Source organism: Rutilus rutilus (genome assembly GCF_951802725.1).
Source record: "Rutilus rutilus genome assembly, chromosome: 10".
Classification (NCBI taxonomy): Eukaryota; Metazoa; Chordata; class Actinopteri; order Cypriniformes; family Leuciscidae; genus Rutilus; species Rutilus rutilus.
Genome location: NC_140215.1, coordinates 20,027,854 through 20,041,687, shown reverse-complemented (window position 1 = coordinate 20,041,687; position 13,834 = coordinate 20,027,854). Strand labels below are relative to the sequence as shown.

General features: G+C 37.8%; 1 protein-coding gene across 1 annotated transcript in view; it reads right to left on the bottom strand.

The window, feature by feature from the left end:
* Positions 1 to 301: 301 nt before the first annotated feature.
* arhgef49 (Rho guanine nucleotide exchange factor 49) overlaps positions 302 to 13,834 on the bottom strand; it is a 34,252-nt gene continuing 20,719 nt past the window's right edge. Inside the window, exons 4-8 of the mRNA XM_084422016.1 lie at positions 7,775 to 7,958; positions 5,940 to 6,138; positions 3,522 to 4,099; positions 2,843 to 2,988; positions 302 to 1,770 (exon numbers count right to left, since the gene is read on the bottom strand). Coding sequence (XP_084278142.1) covers positions 966 to 1,770; positions 2,843 to 2,988; positions 3,522 to 4,099; positions 5,940 to 6,138; positions 7,775 to 7,958 — 1,912 coding nt within the window. The 3' untranslated portion in view covers positions 302 to 965. The remainder of the gene's footprint in view (positions 1,771 to 2,842; positions 2,989 to 3,521; positions 4,100 to 5,939; positions 6,139 to 7,774; positions 7,959 to 13,834) is intronic.

Here is a 13,834-nt window from a genome sequence, read left to right as displayed (position 1 = left end):
TTGACATAAGGCCTAATTTTTAGGTAAACGTAGAAGGAAAACTTGAACGAATAGTAGACTCATTTAGTATAAAATAAACAAAGGCACGTATTTTATCCGCCTCAAAGATTAAAGGAAAGCAACATTGTTATTATAAACTACAAATTTGGGGTGGGGGGGGACATCAAACTGACATTTTCTAATTCAGGATCTGGCCACAGATGGTTTCAGCACAACCATTAAAGTGGCAATACTTGATGTTTAGACTGATGCTACACCCTCATTTATGGAGAAAACATACCAAAAATGTTTTGTTACATCATCGATCACAAGGATACCAGCTTTACTGCCGCTACATAATACAATGAATATTATTGCTGTTTTGTAAACCAGCACAGTGATACAAAAATGAGAACTGCTCCTGGGCGGCAGTGGAAATAGTTGCTAATGGAAGAGAAAGAGGAAGTGGGAATTACAATGGTCCGAAAACAAAACAGCTTTACCTCAGTCTTCACACAAAACACAGGTTTCCACTCTGTAGTGCATACTAAAAAGTCCACATAAGGTCCATCCAATCAAAACATGTTCCCTCATGCTTATCACAAAAACCATTTCACAACTGAAAAGGTTTCTTCTCAGTCGCAAACTAGTTGTACAATCAGTGTTTTACAAGTGCAGCATTGAGGCACCTAAGAAGGCCCTCATTTTGGTATGCCAAAGGGCATTACTTTTTGCTTGACAGTGGATTTTTCCTCTTCCCAAATGTCATTTATTTGCTTTCCACTCATACAAAGTGCCCCTTGCGGTCTATATTAATATTCAGTCTTTTAAATCACAGTAAAACCTTGCAATTTAAAAGTCCATTGGTGGAGGAGCATCTAATCAGATCCGATTCCCCCACACAAATACTGTTTTCTCAACAAAATATTGATTTTTTTAAATTATTGTTTACATCAGAGTTATGCTGGGAAGGGACGAGGGATGTCTCAGGACCGGCTCTGGGTCGTGTTAATCATAATATTAGGGAGAGCATTGCGTCGTTTTCTCCAGGATCCCAGATCACTAGCGTATCTCTTTATCTGTCGAAACCACTGCTGAGTGCGAGGTTTGTCGGAGGCACGGAAAACGAAGGCCTCGCGTCGGATGTCCAGCACCTCAAAGGTGTCTTCACAGTCGGGGTCGTTGGACACCACGGAGTTCGCCAGACAGATGGGCTCCCGTAACACAGTGAACTTCCCGCTGCTCTTGTCCTTGATGAGCACCAGTACACCGTCCTGCACCGTCTCTGAGGACTCCAGACTCCCATCGGTCACCACCTCTGCGGTGCGCAGGGAGCGTACCATGAGTAAACCCTGAACGTTCTGGAATTTGAGGGATTTGCTTCCCTTCTTAAGCCACTGGCCATCGGCGGGCTGCGCCAACTGGAGCGCCCCCTCCATGATGAAGCGCGTGCTCTCTCGCGTCCAGCCCACCGTCTTCATCGACAGCTCTCTCATCTCGATGTTGATGACCTCTCGGTTCTTGCGGCTGTCACGCCGGAAAGAGCGCAAGGACCACGTGGCGGTCCCCTCCTGTTTTGTCTTCATGTTGATGTGCTCTAGATGTGACTCCACGCGGCTCTTGGCTTCTTTTAAGCGGGAATAGTCCGGATGACACTCGTTGGTGGCCTTGCTGATGCGACTCAGCAGCAACGGGTACTTGGTCACACGCTGAAGCGGTGCCATGAGGAAGGAGCGCAGGTTCATGCGCCTGAGCGCAGTGTTGTCGTTCTGGGACACGTCGAGGAATATCCTGAAGGACGCAAGGGAGGAAACAAACGTGACAATTAAGAGAGTTCCTTCTAATGGCATACGCTACTGTTGTATTCATCAAATAATCCTGAAAAATACAAATCACTGTTTCTGCACAACTGTTTTCAACCTTGTCAATAATTAGACATGTTTCTTGATCAGCAAATCAGCATATTAGAATGATTTATGAAGGGTCATGTGACACTGAAGACTGAAGCAATGGTGCTGAAAATTCAGCTTTGCCACCACAGGAATAAATTAAATGTTTTGATACATTAAAATAGAAAACCGTTATTTTAAATTGTAATAATATTTCACAATATTACTGATTTTACTGTATTTTTAATTAAATAAATGCAGTCTTGGTGAGCATACAAGGCTGCCTTAAAAAAACACATTAGCAGGGCACAACAAAGGATGGGCAGATGGCAGAGTAGCCAGTGTGCCAGTATTTCAGGCTAGTTCCCTGTCACTTGCCCAGTTGGTCACAATTGCATTCATTGATCATATACCTCCTTGTGGGTGCAAATGTTTTGTGCTGATTTTAGTATTGTCACCAAGTTATCTTAGTGAGTGACATGACGTGAAGGCCAAGTATGGTAACCCATACTCGGAATTTGTCCAATGCATTTAACCTGTCCAAGTTAATGCACACACATTAATTCATATGGCATACACTACTGTTCTGTAGTGTTCACTAGCTAGCTAGCTAACATGGTGTTAGGATGAGTTAAATAAAAAAAGTTAACTATCACATTAACTAGCCTTTGATTTCCAGCAAAAGTTAGTTTGAAATCATTACTGTATAATTTTCAGCTATTATTGCAAAAATCACAAAAAGAATACATTATTAGGTACAGGTGGTAATAGAGGTTGTAATTTGACACATCTTATTCAAATATTTTATAGATGAGCCGTGGTTAGAAATACATTTGAAAAGACCTACTAATTAACAATCTACTTACACTGCTGATGCTTAACTGCCTTTATTTGCAAACCCTGAATGGCTTTGCAAATAAAGAGGAAAATCTACAGTACTTTCTAAAAGCAATTAGAGAAAGTAATATGTGTACCTAAGAAGCTCTTTTTCTTTCTCCAGAGTGTTGAGCATGTTGACAGATGTGGACTGCTGCAGGCAGTAGGTTTGAAATGCTGGAAGCATGTTGACAAACTCCAAGAAGATTTCTCCAATGCACACAGTCTGCAGGTCCTCATCGCCCTGTATGAAGACAGAAGAATCATTATTATGAAATCATATTATAACATTAAAAATCAAAGTAATAACCACCGATGTGGGTTTTTCAATGCAGCTATCAAGAGAGCACAATGCAAGGTCCCTACAATATATAAACAAACTGTTTAAAAAATGTAGGGTTGGCACGATTTCCTTTTGGCAAGTCTCTTCTGCTCACCAAAGCTGCATTTATTTGATCAAGAATGCAGTAAAAACCATGATATTGTGAAATATTATTACAATTTAAAACAACTGTTTTATATTTTAATATATTTTAAAGTGAGTCTTGAGTGTCATATGATCAGAAATCATTCTTATATGCTGATTTGCTTAAGAAACATTTCTTATTGTTATCAATGTTGAAAACAGCAATGCTGCTTAACATTTTTCAGGATTATTTGATGAATAGAAAGTTCAAAAGAACAGCATTTATTTGAAACACAAATGTCTTTATATAAATGTCTTTACTGACAGTTTTAAAGCTGAATATATCTAACTCTATCACTAGTGCTCCATACCTGATCAAACGCCTGATCAATGCTGTCCTGCAGATGCTCTGTGAACCTGTCATTGACATCAATGAGCTCCTGAACATTGCTAAAGACCACGGCCAGCTGCTCTGCTGTGAGCAGTCCTGCACTCTGCATGGGGCAGTAAAACTCTTCCTTGATGATGCGCAGGTCCTCTCCATAACTCGACTCAGTGTTGAGAAACTCCAGGATGGCTTCTTTGCGCTCGGTGCGCAGCTTGGAGCAGCGTTCGCACATGCCTTCCCCGTGGGCACCTTCTTTGTGTCCGCAGTCGGGACAGGGCTGCTGAACCTCCCAGGTCCTGAGGGATGGCGTGGGTCTCCTCCAGCCCCGAGCCAATCCAGGGCCGATGCCGCTGTCCACGCGTTCTACCTCAGCTCCGGCACTGTGGCGGGCACGACGGGGCTCCTCCTCGTCTTCGCGCTCATCGCTCAACCCTACGACACCACTGTCTGCGCTCAGGCTGCTGACGGTACTCCAGCGGTGCTGTGCTGTGCGGCTCACACCCAGGCCCCTGCTCCTCTCCTCACCTCTGGGTTCCGAGCGGCCCCTGGCTGTGCCTGGCACTGATGACAAGGAACAAACAAACATCAGGAGATCAGCTCTCAGAATTTCATAACAACCCTTACACTGATCATTTTGTGATAATCAAAAAAAAAAGTCTAATAAAATAATTAAAAACTCTTAATTTTTTAAGTTATATACATTGGAACAGAAAAGATAAAACAAAAAGTAACAGTAAATATTCTTTTAAATATTTAAGACATTTGAGGTGTCTTAAACTTTAAACAACCCCATAAAGGTATACAATAAGCCAATACTTATTTGGCATCAGAAAAATTGAGTATAAATAGTGGATACTAGAGATGTAACAATATATTGTGTCACAATATATCGCAATACAAAAATGCAACAATATTTATTGTGGATAGTGAAATATGTATTGTGTATAGTTCACCCAAAATAAAAATTACTTTGTGAGAAAAAAATTCAAGTTTTCTGAATTTTAGTGTCAGTACTACATTAAACTACTATATATAATGTTGAAGATAATGTATAATAAATGCAATGGTGGAATATTTGTGGGTCCTGATAATGCCAAATGTCTTATGTTACCAGTAAAAAGTGGCCTACATTATTTGAAATATATCTAGTCAATGACAGTGCAAGCATATTCGTCTAAAATAATTCTGTTTTTTCAGCTTCAGCTTCAGAATCATGAATATTTTTAGTCTGGTGTCACTATTGTCCTGTGCATTGGGTTACCAGCAACAAGTCCAAGCCTATTCATTTACACCCACAATGTAATATCAAATTTAGCATTTTAATCAACAGTAAATTTTTAAAAACAGTATCGCAATAATATCGTATCGTGAGGTCAGTATCTTAATATATATTGAATCGTGACATGAGGGTATCGTTACACCCCTTTTAGTATACACTACTGTTCAAAAGTTTGAATTCAGTTTTTAAATGTTTTAGAAAAAAGTCCCTTTACTGTATGTCTGCAAAGGAAAAACAGTAATATTGAGATTTTTAAATTTTAAATAAATGTTTTCTATTTTAATATATTTAAAAATGTAATTTATTCCTGTGATACAAAGCTGGATTTTCAGCATCATTACTCCAGTCGTCAGTCACGTGATCCTTCAGAATTCATTCTAAAATGCTGAATTTAGTGCTCATGAATTATTATTATTGTTGAAAACAGTTGTGCTGCTTAATATTCTGGTGAAAACTGTCATCTTATTTACACTAAGTGTCAAATTATTTTCAAGTTACAATAACTGATGAATGGCAGATATGATAAATATCTACTTTCTTTAATCTATAATTAAAAAAAGAGAAAATGATGAAAGTCTGCTATTACAAACTGTTCTGTTTGAAATAAAAAAATAGCGGCTCATTATAACAGAGGACGGACCTCTGGGATAGAGCTCAGAGTTAAATAATTACAATAATTTATCGGTATTCCTTTTAAGCTAATGCTACACGATGATCTAAATCTAAATCTAAAATCAAAAACAATTATATATCCAAATTCTGATGATACCAATACATTTATTATATAACAAATAATGGCAAATAAGCAATATGGTGCTGGCAAGATATGCATTTGATAGTTGCCTTTAAGTGTAAAAACAAAAACAAAACAAAGTGCAGACGCAGAGTATGGATGGTGCAGAAAGATAAAAGCAGTCCTCAGGTCATGCATGTGACGGCACTACAGTAAGCCACCTAAGGCCTAGTAGCTGAGTCTCATGATAAAAACTAAAGTGATACCCCTTGGGTTACAGACCAGCCTAAAAATTATTTTAAATGAAGGATTGTCAAAACTAGGACAGGAGTTAATTTACTTACAGCAAGAACTGTGAGCAAAGCTGAGTGCAGTTGAAAGAGTCTTACCACTGTCCCTCTCTCTGCGATGAATGTGCAAACGTGCCGCGGCGGCGATCTTCATCTCCAGCTGTTTACGCTTGGTGGCGTCTGCAGGCATGGGGTCGCTATAGTGGGGCCGCAGGCGGCACTCACGCTGGGCCCTCACTGACTCAGACAGCTCATAGGCCGCATCTGAGCTGGAGCGTCTGCAGCCCGCCCCAGAAACCTGCCGATAGGACAGACATCTGTTAATCATCCGTGCACATGACAGAGAAATGCTCTGAAATGTATGTGTGTGTAAAGGGAAAGTTGTGTATGTGTAAAACTTCAATGAAGGCAGATTTGATCTCTAAGCACATAAGAAAATTAATGGAACCACTAACTGTTTCAGATATCGATCAGAGTCACTGCATTACAGTACATTCAAAGAGTGTTACATTACCAAAGCTTTTAATATATTGTGGTGGTAAGAGGATTTTTTTTTTGCTGTGGGTTTTCATGCCCATTTACAGTTCATAAAGTCTATTGACAGACTCCAAGGACATAAAATGCTTCTATTTCATCAATAGAAATGGTTCAGAAAACCAGTTTCCTGTCAAAACTGGCCTGTTGGAAGTCACTATTAATGGGATAGTTTACCCAAAATGATGTCAACATTTATTCACCCTCATGTTGTTCCAAACATTCTGACTTTCTTTCCTCTGATGAAAGAGAAGGATTTAGAGAAATGTATCAGTCAGTGGTAACCAAAAATGTTCAGTTACATGCTTCAAAATACATGCTTTTGTTTTCCACTGAGGAAAGTTTTTGAGTGAACGAACCATTTAAAACATTGACCCTATTTGTTTTTTTAAAAACATTCCTAGTCTTATTGTGGATAATATACCTGCAGAAAAAAATATTTGCAATATATTTCATAAAAAAATAAAATAAATTGGGACAACTATAAACTCTATAAAACTCTATGAAACACATTTCTACACTTCCTGACACAACTGTCCTTTTCGGCTTCCCTCAAACTACCTGTAATACTTGAGACCTTTCTTGATCCAATCAAGGATAAAATCAGGTCAATCATTTTATTTTCCAGTTTAAATACATATTTCACTCAACACCACAGCAATAAAATTGTTGTCAATGGTTTCATGTTGACTTTAAAAGTGTTCACACTTACTGACAGAATTGATAACCTTTCACCTTTTACACCTCTGAAACACTAGAAAGCTATTCCAAAATGAAGTCAGTACATAATGTGTTTCAGTTGAATCTAATAAAAAAAAAAAAAAACACAATCTATGGCGTAAAACCCTCAGAAGGTCACTTGACAGCATTAGGTTCTCAAGTGTTATCAATGTACGAGAAACAAGACACCAAGGCTTCAGGTGACGTACAGAATAATTAATAAGGCAGCAGTTATCTTAATTAAAAACACTGAAATGCAGAGACAGAAGAAGAATCTGTGCGCAAGGGCTGACCAATGAATCATAGCAACATTGCACACGAATGCCAGCATTCTTTGATATCACCCTTAACCTTAAAAACATGCAGCCAGTCAAATGGCGTGAATGAACGTGGCGCAATGAAGAGCAGGTCGGCATCTCAAGCAGCAGTGGCAGGACGCACAACCTGACACAGAGAGGAACGGAAAGCAGTTACCACCATGAAACCTGGCTCTAATCCTTCCTGCGTGTCGCTCTTAGCTGCGGCTCTGCGCGCTCCGCTGCATGTCTGCAGTCGCCTCTACCGTGCAGATTCCCCTGCAAACTCAGGCTCCCATGCGCGCTGATCACGCTCACATACATGCATGACAGAGGCGATATTCAGAGATGTGCGAGTGTGAGAGAGAAGGGAGCATTCCTTACGCATTCTGACGCCGCTTTCCCCTGTTGTCCCGTGGGCTCGGTGCAAGCCTCCTCTCCGCAGGCCGACGTTGTCATGGCAACGTGGGCAGATTGATGGCTGGGATGGGGAGCGGTGATGTTAGTGACGTCATTCTGCTCACGCGACAATCGGACGGGAGTCTCGGCTGCAATCTCTGCACTGCAGCTGGGGAAGCGAGGGAGAGAGAACACAAAGACGGAAAATGGGAGTGTTAAATCGGAATTACAATTCCTGATTCGGCGTTCGTATGTGTGCTGTGCGGTCAACCCCCATCCCTCTAGGGAGGACCAGTGCCCCACAGAGGGGCTCAGGGTGGACAGCAATTAGACGCATCAATTCACATTAACACCTGAACTCCTCGCTACAGGGTTCTGAATGGGAACAAGCACAATCAATCTTTTAGATTCCTTTAAGTAAGGAGCTTATGCATCTCGATGACCCCACACACCACAGACGATGAATAAATAACAGCACATAGCAGAGTGAAACTGCGTGAGATCTGTGTAAGATAATATGATTTGATTTCAGAGAATATCTGTTGAATTTTTGTTTTCTTACCCGTTTGTCAAACATTTTGTAAGATAATGAGACTTGTTATTAATGAATGCGGAAAATTCAGCTTCGCCTTCACAAAAATGAATTACATTCTAACGTTCAAATTAGTGCTGTCAATCGATTAAAAACGAATTAATCACACATTTTTCTGTAATTAATCGCACCTAACATTCCAGTTTTCAATATATTTTTATATTGTAATAACTTCACATTCAATCTCTAAATTAATGTAAAAACAACATAAAGACAGTATATTTAAAATATTTGATCTAACAGGTTGGAAATATACAGAAATTGAATAGTTATCAATCACTTTATACATTATAAATTAAATATAGATAAATTTGTATTAAAGCTACAAAAGTTATTCAGTGATTTTCTTTTTCTTTTGTTTTTTGATTAATTTAACTTTTATTCACATATAAACATTCACCAAAGCACACATCAGTTATGATAAAAGGAAGCTCAAACATGTTTACTTGACGTGCGAGAACCAATGAAGTTCATTCTCGTGTGTTACGCGGCACGTTTGAGCTTCCGCAAGAGGTTTGTTCTCGTGTGTCAAGCAGGTTCGGTTGAGCTTCTGTATATGTTCGCTGATCAATGTTTATATGTGACTAAAAGCCTCAGTTTAATCTGTTCATCATATAATAAAGTGATCATGTCTCTTCAGAAAATGTGGACTAAACCACTCAAATCATGTGGATTAGTTTTTACGATCTCTTTATAATCTTTTTAAAGCATCAAAGTGGTAGTTGCGTAGCTGTCAATGTAGAGTACAAAACTGGCTCAGATTTGATTAAAAATATCTTAATTTGTGTTCCGAAGAAGAATAAAAACTAATTTGGAATAACACGAGGGTGAGTAAATGATGACAGAATTTTAATATTTGGATGATTCCTATAACATTAATGACACATAGCAGCAGGTTGATTGTCACTTTAAGACATTTTGGCATGAATTTGTGTGTTTTTGTCCATTCAAGCGTGAACGAGAACTAAATGCTGTCGTGTCATGACAGCGAGCTAATTTGTGTCTTGTCGCAATTGAATGGTTTAAAAGCATTTGCATGAATAAGAGCATGATTATTATTTTTTATTCATTTAGCAGACGCTTTTATCCAAAGCGACTTACAAATGAGAACAATAGAAGCAGTTAAACTAACAACAGGACAACAATATGCAAGTGCTATGACCGTTCCCAGTTTAATCTAATGCAGTACGTGTACTTTTTTTAAATATTTTTTTTATAAAGATAATAGATATAGAACAGAAGATAAAGTGTTAGTATTAATGGATCAAGTGTTGCCGAAAAAGATGCGTCTTCAGCCATTTCTTGAAAATGGTCACGGACTCAGCAGCTCTGGTTGAATTGGGCAGGTCATTCCACCAGCATGGAACAGACCAGAAAAAGGTCAGAGAAAGCGATTTTATGATGTAACGCTAGCTAAAGGATGACAGGAAAAATGGATGCTACATTAATTGCGTTAAATAGGCTATTTGTAACGCATTAAACGAAAAATAAAAAATGTTATGCGTTAAACAAGTTAATTTTGACAGCCCTAATTCAAATAAAAAACACTTTGTTTAAATTTTCACAATATTTCACACTTTGATTTGTTTTTACTGTATCTTTGATTAAATAAATGCAACCTTGGTGAGCATTCAAAAACATTAAAAACCAACCAAAAAATTGTCATTAAAAATCTTTTTTTTTTTTCAGTGTATCAAATCAAAGACATGAAAAACTAATATTAAGATTAGTAATACATTTGTAGATGATTGCTGATGGATGCACATTCATTGTTGAATAAACTGACTTTTAAACATATTAATCAGCTGTTTGTCTCAGTCATTGTTCATATACAGCGGTCTCTTGGGTTTAAAAACAGGTGCTTTGATTATTTTGTTATAAGCTCTTAACTGCCTCTTCCACATCACTTCCATCTCCTTTAATGCTTCAGTACCTCAATGTCTGATAATGCTGCACTCATTACTGTCATAAATTTGCATAAATGTCATCTGAGAATAGTGCTGACAGCACAACGAGGAGCTCTGAAGCATTCAAAAGAAAACACACACAAAGACAAAGAAGCCTTCATCTCACTAGGAATAGAAGAATCACTAGGAAAAGAAGAATCACAAAATGCAGATGTTAATCGCTGGCGTGGTCTAATGTCATTTTTAATTCTAACAATAAAATGTGGAAGAGTTCATCCACAAACCTGTAGCCGTGGACTGACAGTAATTAATATCCCGCTCTGAAAGAGACAATAAAACCAATGTCTTTCACACGTGAATGAGATTATCATTAAAGCACTGCAGTTACAGTGCTGGTCAGAATTATTTGCCCCCTTGGTAAATATGATCAAAGATGGCTGTATAAAATAAATCTGCATTGTTAATCCTTTTGATATTTTATCAAAGAAATTAGCAAAAATCGAACCTTTAATAATCACATTATGAAATAAATGTTTTTCTCCAAAACACGATGGGAACAATTATTTTCCCCCCTTTTATTAAATACTTTTTGCAACCTCCAAAATCCAAACATGGCCCGTTATAAGATTTCTAGCACAGGCTGTCAGGTTTAGATTTTTTATCTGTTGGTATTTGATCGAATCCATGATGCCATGTATCTGAACAAGATGTCCAGGATTATTTTGTTTCATCTGACCATAGAACCCGTCCCGTTTGAAGTTCCAGTATAGTGTCCATTACTTTTCAAATGTTCTATGGACAGATTAAACAAAACAAAAAAAGCTTTTTGGCAGCAAACACTTAATATGGGTTTGGTTCATACAGGGATAAAAAAGTACCCCATGTGTAAAATGAAATACTCTGCTGTATCTTTAATGCTGTGGCCAGAGGTCCTGGACATCTTGTTCAGATACATGGCATCATGGATTCGATCAAATACCAACAGATAAAAAATCATAACCTGACAGCCTGTGCTAAATCTTATAATAGGACATGTTTGGATCTTCCAACAGGACAGAGATCCAAAAACAAACAAAATCAAAAGAAAAATGGGTCACTGAGCACAAAACCAAGCATCTGCAATGGCCATCCCAGTCCCTGACCTGAACCCAATAGAAAATGAGTGGGCTGAACTGAAGAGAAGAAGCGCCAACATGGATCTGGGAATCTGAAGGATCTGGAGAGATTCTGTATGGAGGAATGGTCTCTGATCTCTTGTCAGGTGTTCTCTAAACTCATCAGGCATTATAGGAGAAGACTCAGAGCTGTTATCTTGGAAAAAGGAGGTTGCAAAAAGTATTAAATAAAAGGGGGCAAATAATTGTTCCCAATGTGTTTTGGAGAAAAATTCATAATTCATCAATCATAATTTGATTTTTCCCCCACTTTCAATTCTTTTACTTCAATAAAAGGTTCGACTTTTGCATTTAAAAAAAAAATATATATATATATCAAAAGGATAAACAATGCAGATTTATTTTTTACAGCCATCTTTGATCATATTTACCAAGGGGGCAAATAATTCTGACCAGCACTGTATATTGCCTGTCATTTCAACAGTGCTCTGTGAATTCATTCACTGAATGTTTCCCCCTAAATTATTTTATAATTTATTAAGTCACTTTATTCCAGTGTACCGTCAGGCTTAGATAAAAGCACTTCCAGGCTGATATTTCACTATTTATTTAAAGGTACAATGTGCATCCTGTCCAACAATACTGACTCAACTAATCAACAAAAATTACATTTACACCATTATAAAAACACTAATAATAATTGTATCAGGGCAATAACCTTCTTATGAAATGTTCATCTATTCTAGTCAAAGAGATTAAGTGTCTGTAAGCTTAAATGAGAACATGCCATGTGACTTGTTCTTCTTTCTTCTATCAAGCACACAATAAATGAAAATAACTATATAAATGTCTCATAAAAACGACCTGGAAGCCCCCGAGCTGCTCTGTAGTAAATGAATACCCACACTTGAGGCACTACGGTACAGCTGGGATATTGGATGTTATATTTAGATGGTTCGCAGCCTGGATTGAACTCCTGCCCTGGAGGAACATAACATTAGAGAAAGGCTCTGCAGTGTCGAAAAGCCTCTGACGCACCCGCAATTAAGCTCTGTACTATGTCTGGAGCAAATTCAGCTGAAGGAAAATCTATACGGATTTATGCATCCATGCTAAATTTGAGAAGACTGTCAGGGCCAGAGTTATGTGCTGTTATGTTAATCAAATTCCTGTCAGGTTCGCATATTTTACACTTGTGAGATTCCGTGAGTAAACGTGCTGTTGGTGGACAGGTGTGAACCGCCACAGCACAACACAACCACCGAAGAATCAGTATAATACAGTTACTGCCTGTGTGATTCAGTGGGGAATAAATGGGGTATATTGCTATAGCATCCAGTCCTTTCCCTTAGGTTGTTGCTCCTACAAAAAAGGTCCTTCATCTTTGTTTTCCACTAATGATATTTATCCATAAAACAACATTAATTTACCAGAAGCTTTAACAAAATGTAATGAAGTTTATTTTTAAATCTAGTCTGTGGATTTTGTTGGGTTGCAATTTTGTACTGGAAAACAAGACAAAGATACTGATTAGGGCAGGATATTTAAGAGAATTTCTAATAGCCATGTTTTCACATTCCTGATATAGCTAAACCTGATAATCATCACAGAATATGCCACTATATGCAAATATCACATCTGCTACTGTGTGCCTGACATAAATGAAGACATTAAGAATCACATCAGTAATGATACATTCACTCTGTTTCTCTGTATACAAGCTGTGCAGAGATGCTGGAATAAATCAATACCAACACAAATACTGATCCAAACGCTGCTGGATTCATTTTCACAGTTAACCAGCAAAACTGATAACCAAGAGATACACTCTTCCAGCTGATGTCCATTTTTACTCAGGATACTATGTTTCCCATTTAAACTCTAAATGATAACTTACATGGTACCAAAATGTTGGCAAATATTAGAGATTTTTAATTAAATTAATTGGCAATGGTCAATACTGGATATATATTGACTGATATTTGAAAAAGATATTTGATGGATATATTTAATTTAATTGTTTACGCTCCTTTCTTCTATTTTTACAATTAAATTCCCTTTGCCATTATCTTCTAACACTCAGTTCATAAACAACTGTCAAATATTAATATGAATAACAATATAATATTGAGGTGCATTAAATCACGTGTGCCATTTAAAGTTATTGATTTAAATTTTAGAATTAATTTATAAAAAGTGTATTGGATTTCAAATGTCAGACATTTATTAATACCCAATCTATTCTCTAAATGCGACTTATCTTATTGTGAACAATTCATAAAGGCATACGTTTCCTTCAAAATGTCATAAATTGATCTTCCATTGAGATGACAGACTTCTCTCCTGTGGTGTATGCCTGACTTCCCCAATAATTTAGTTTGCTTAAACTCCGCCCCTCTCTTACAAACAACCTCAAGCTCACATTCAGATC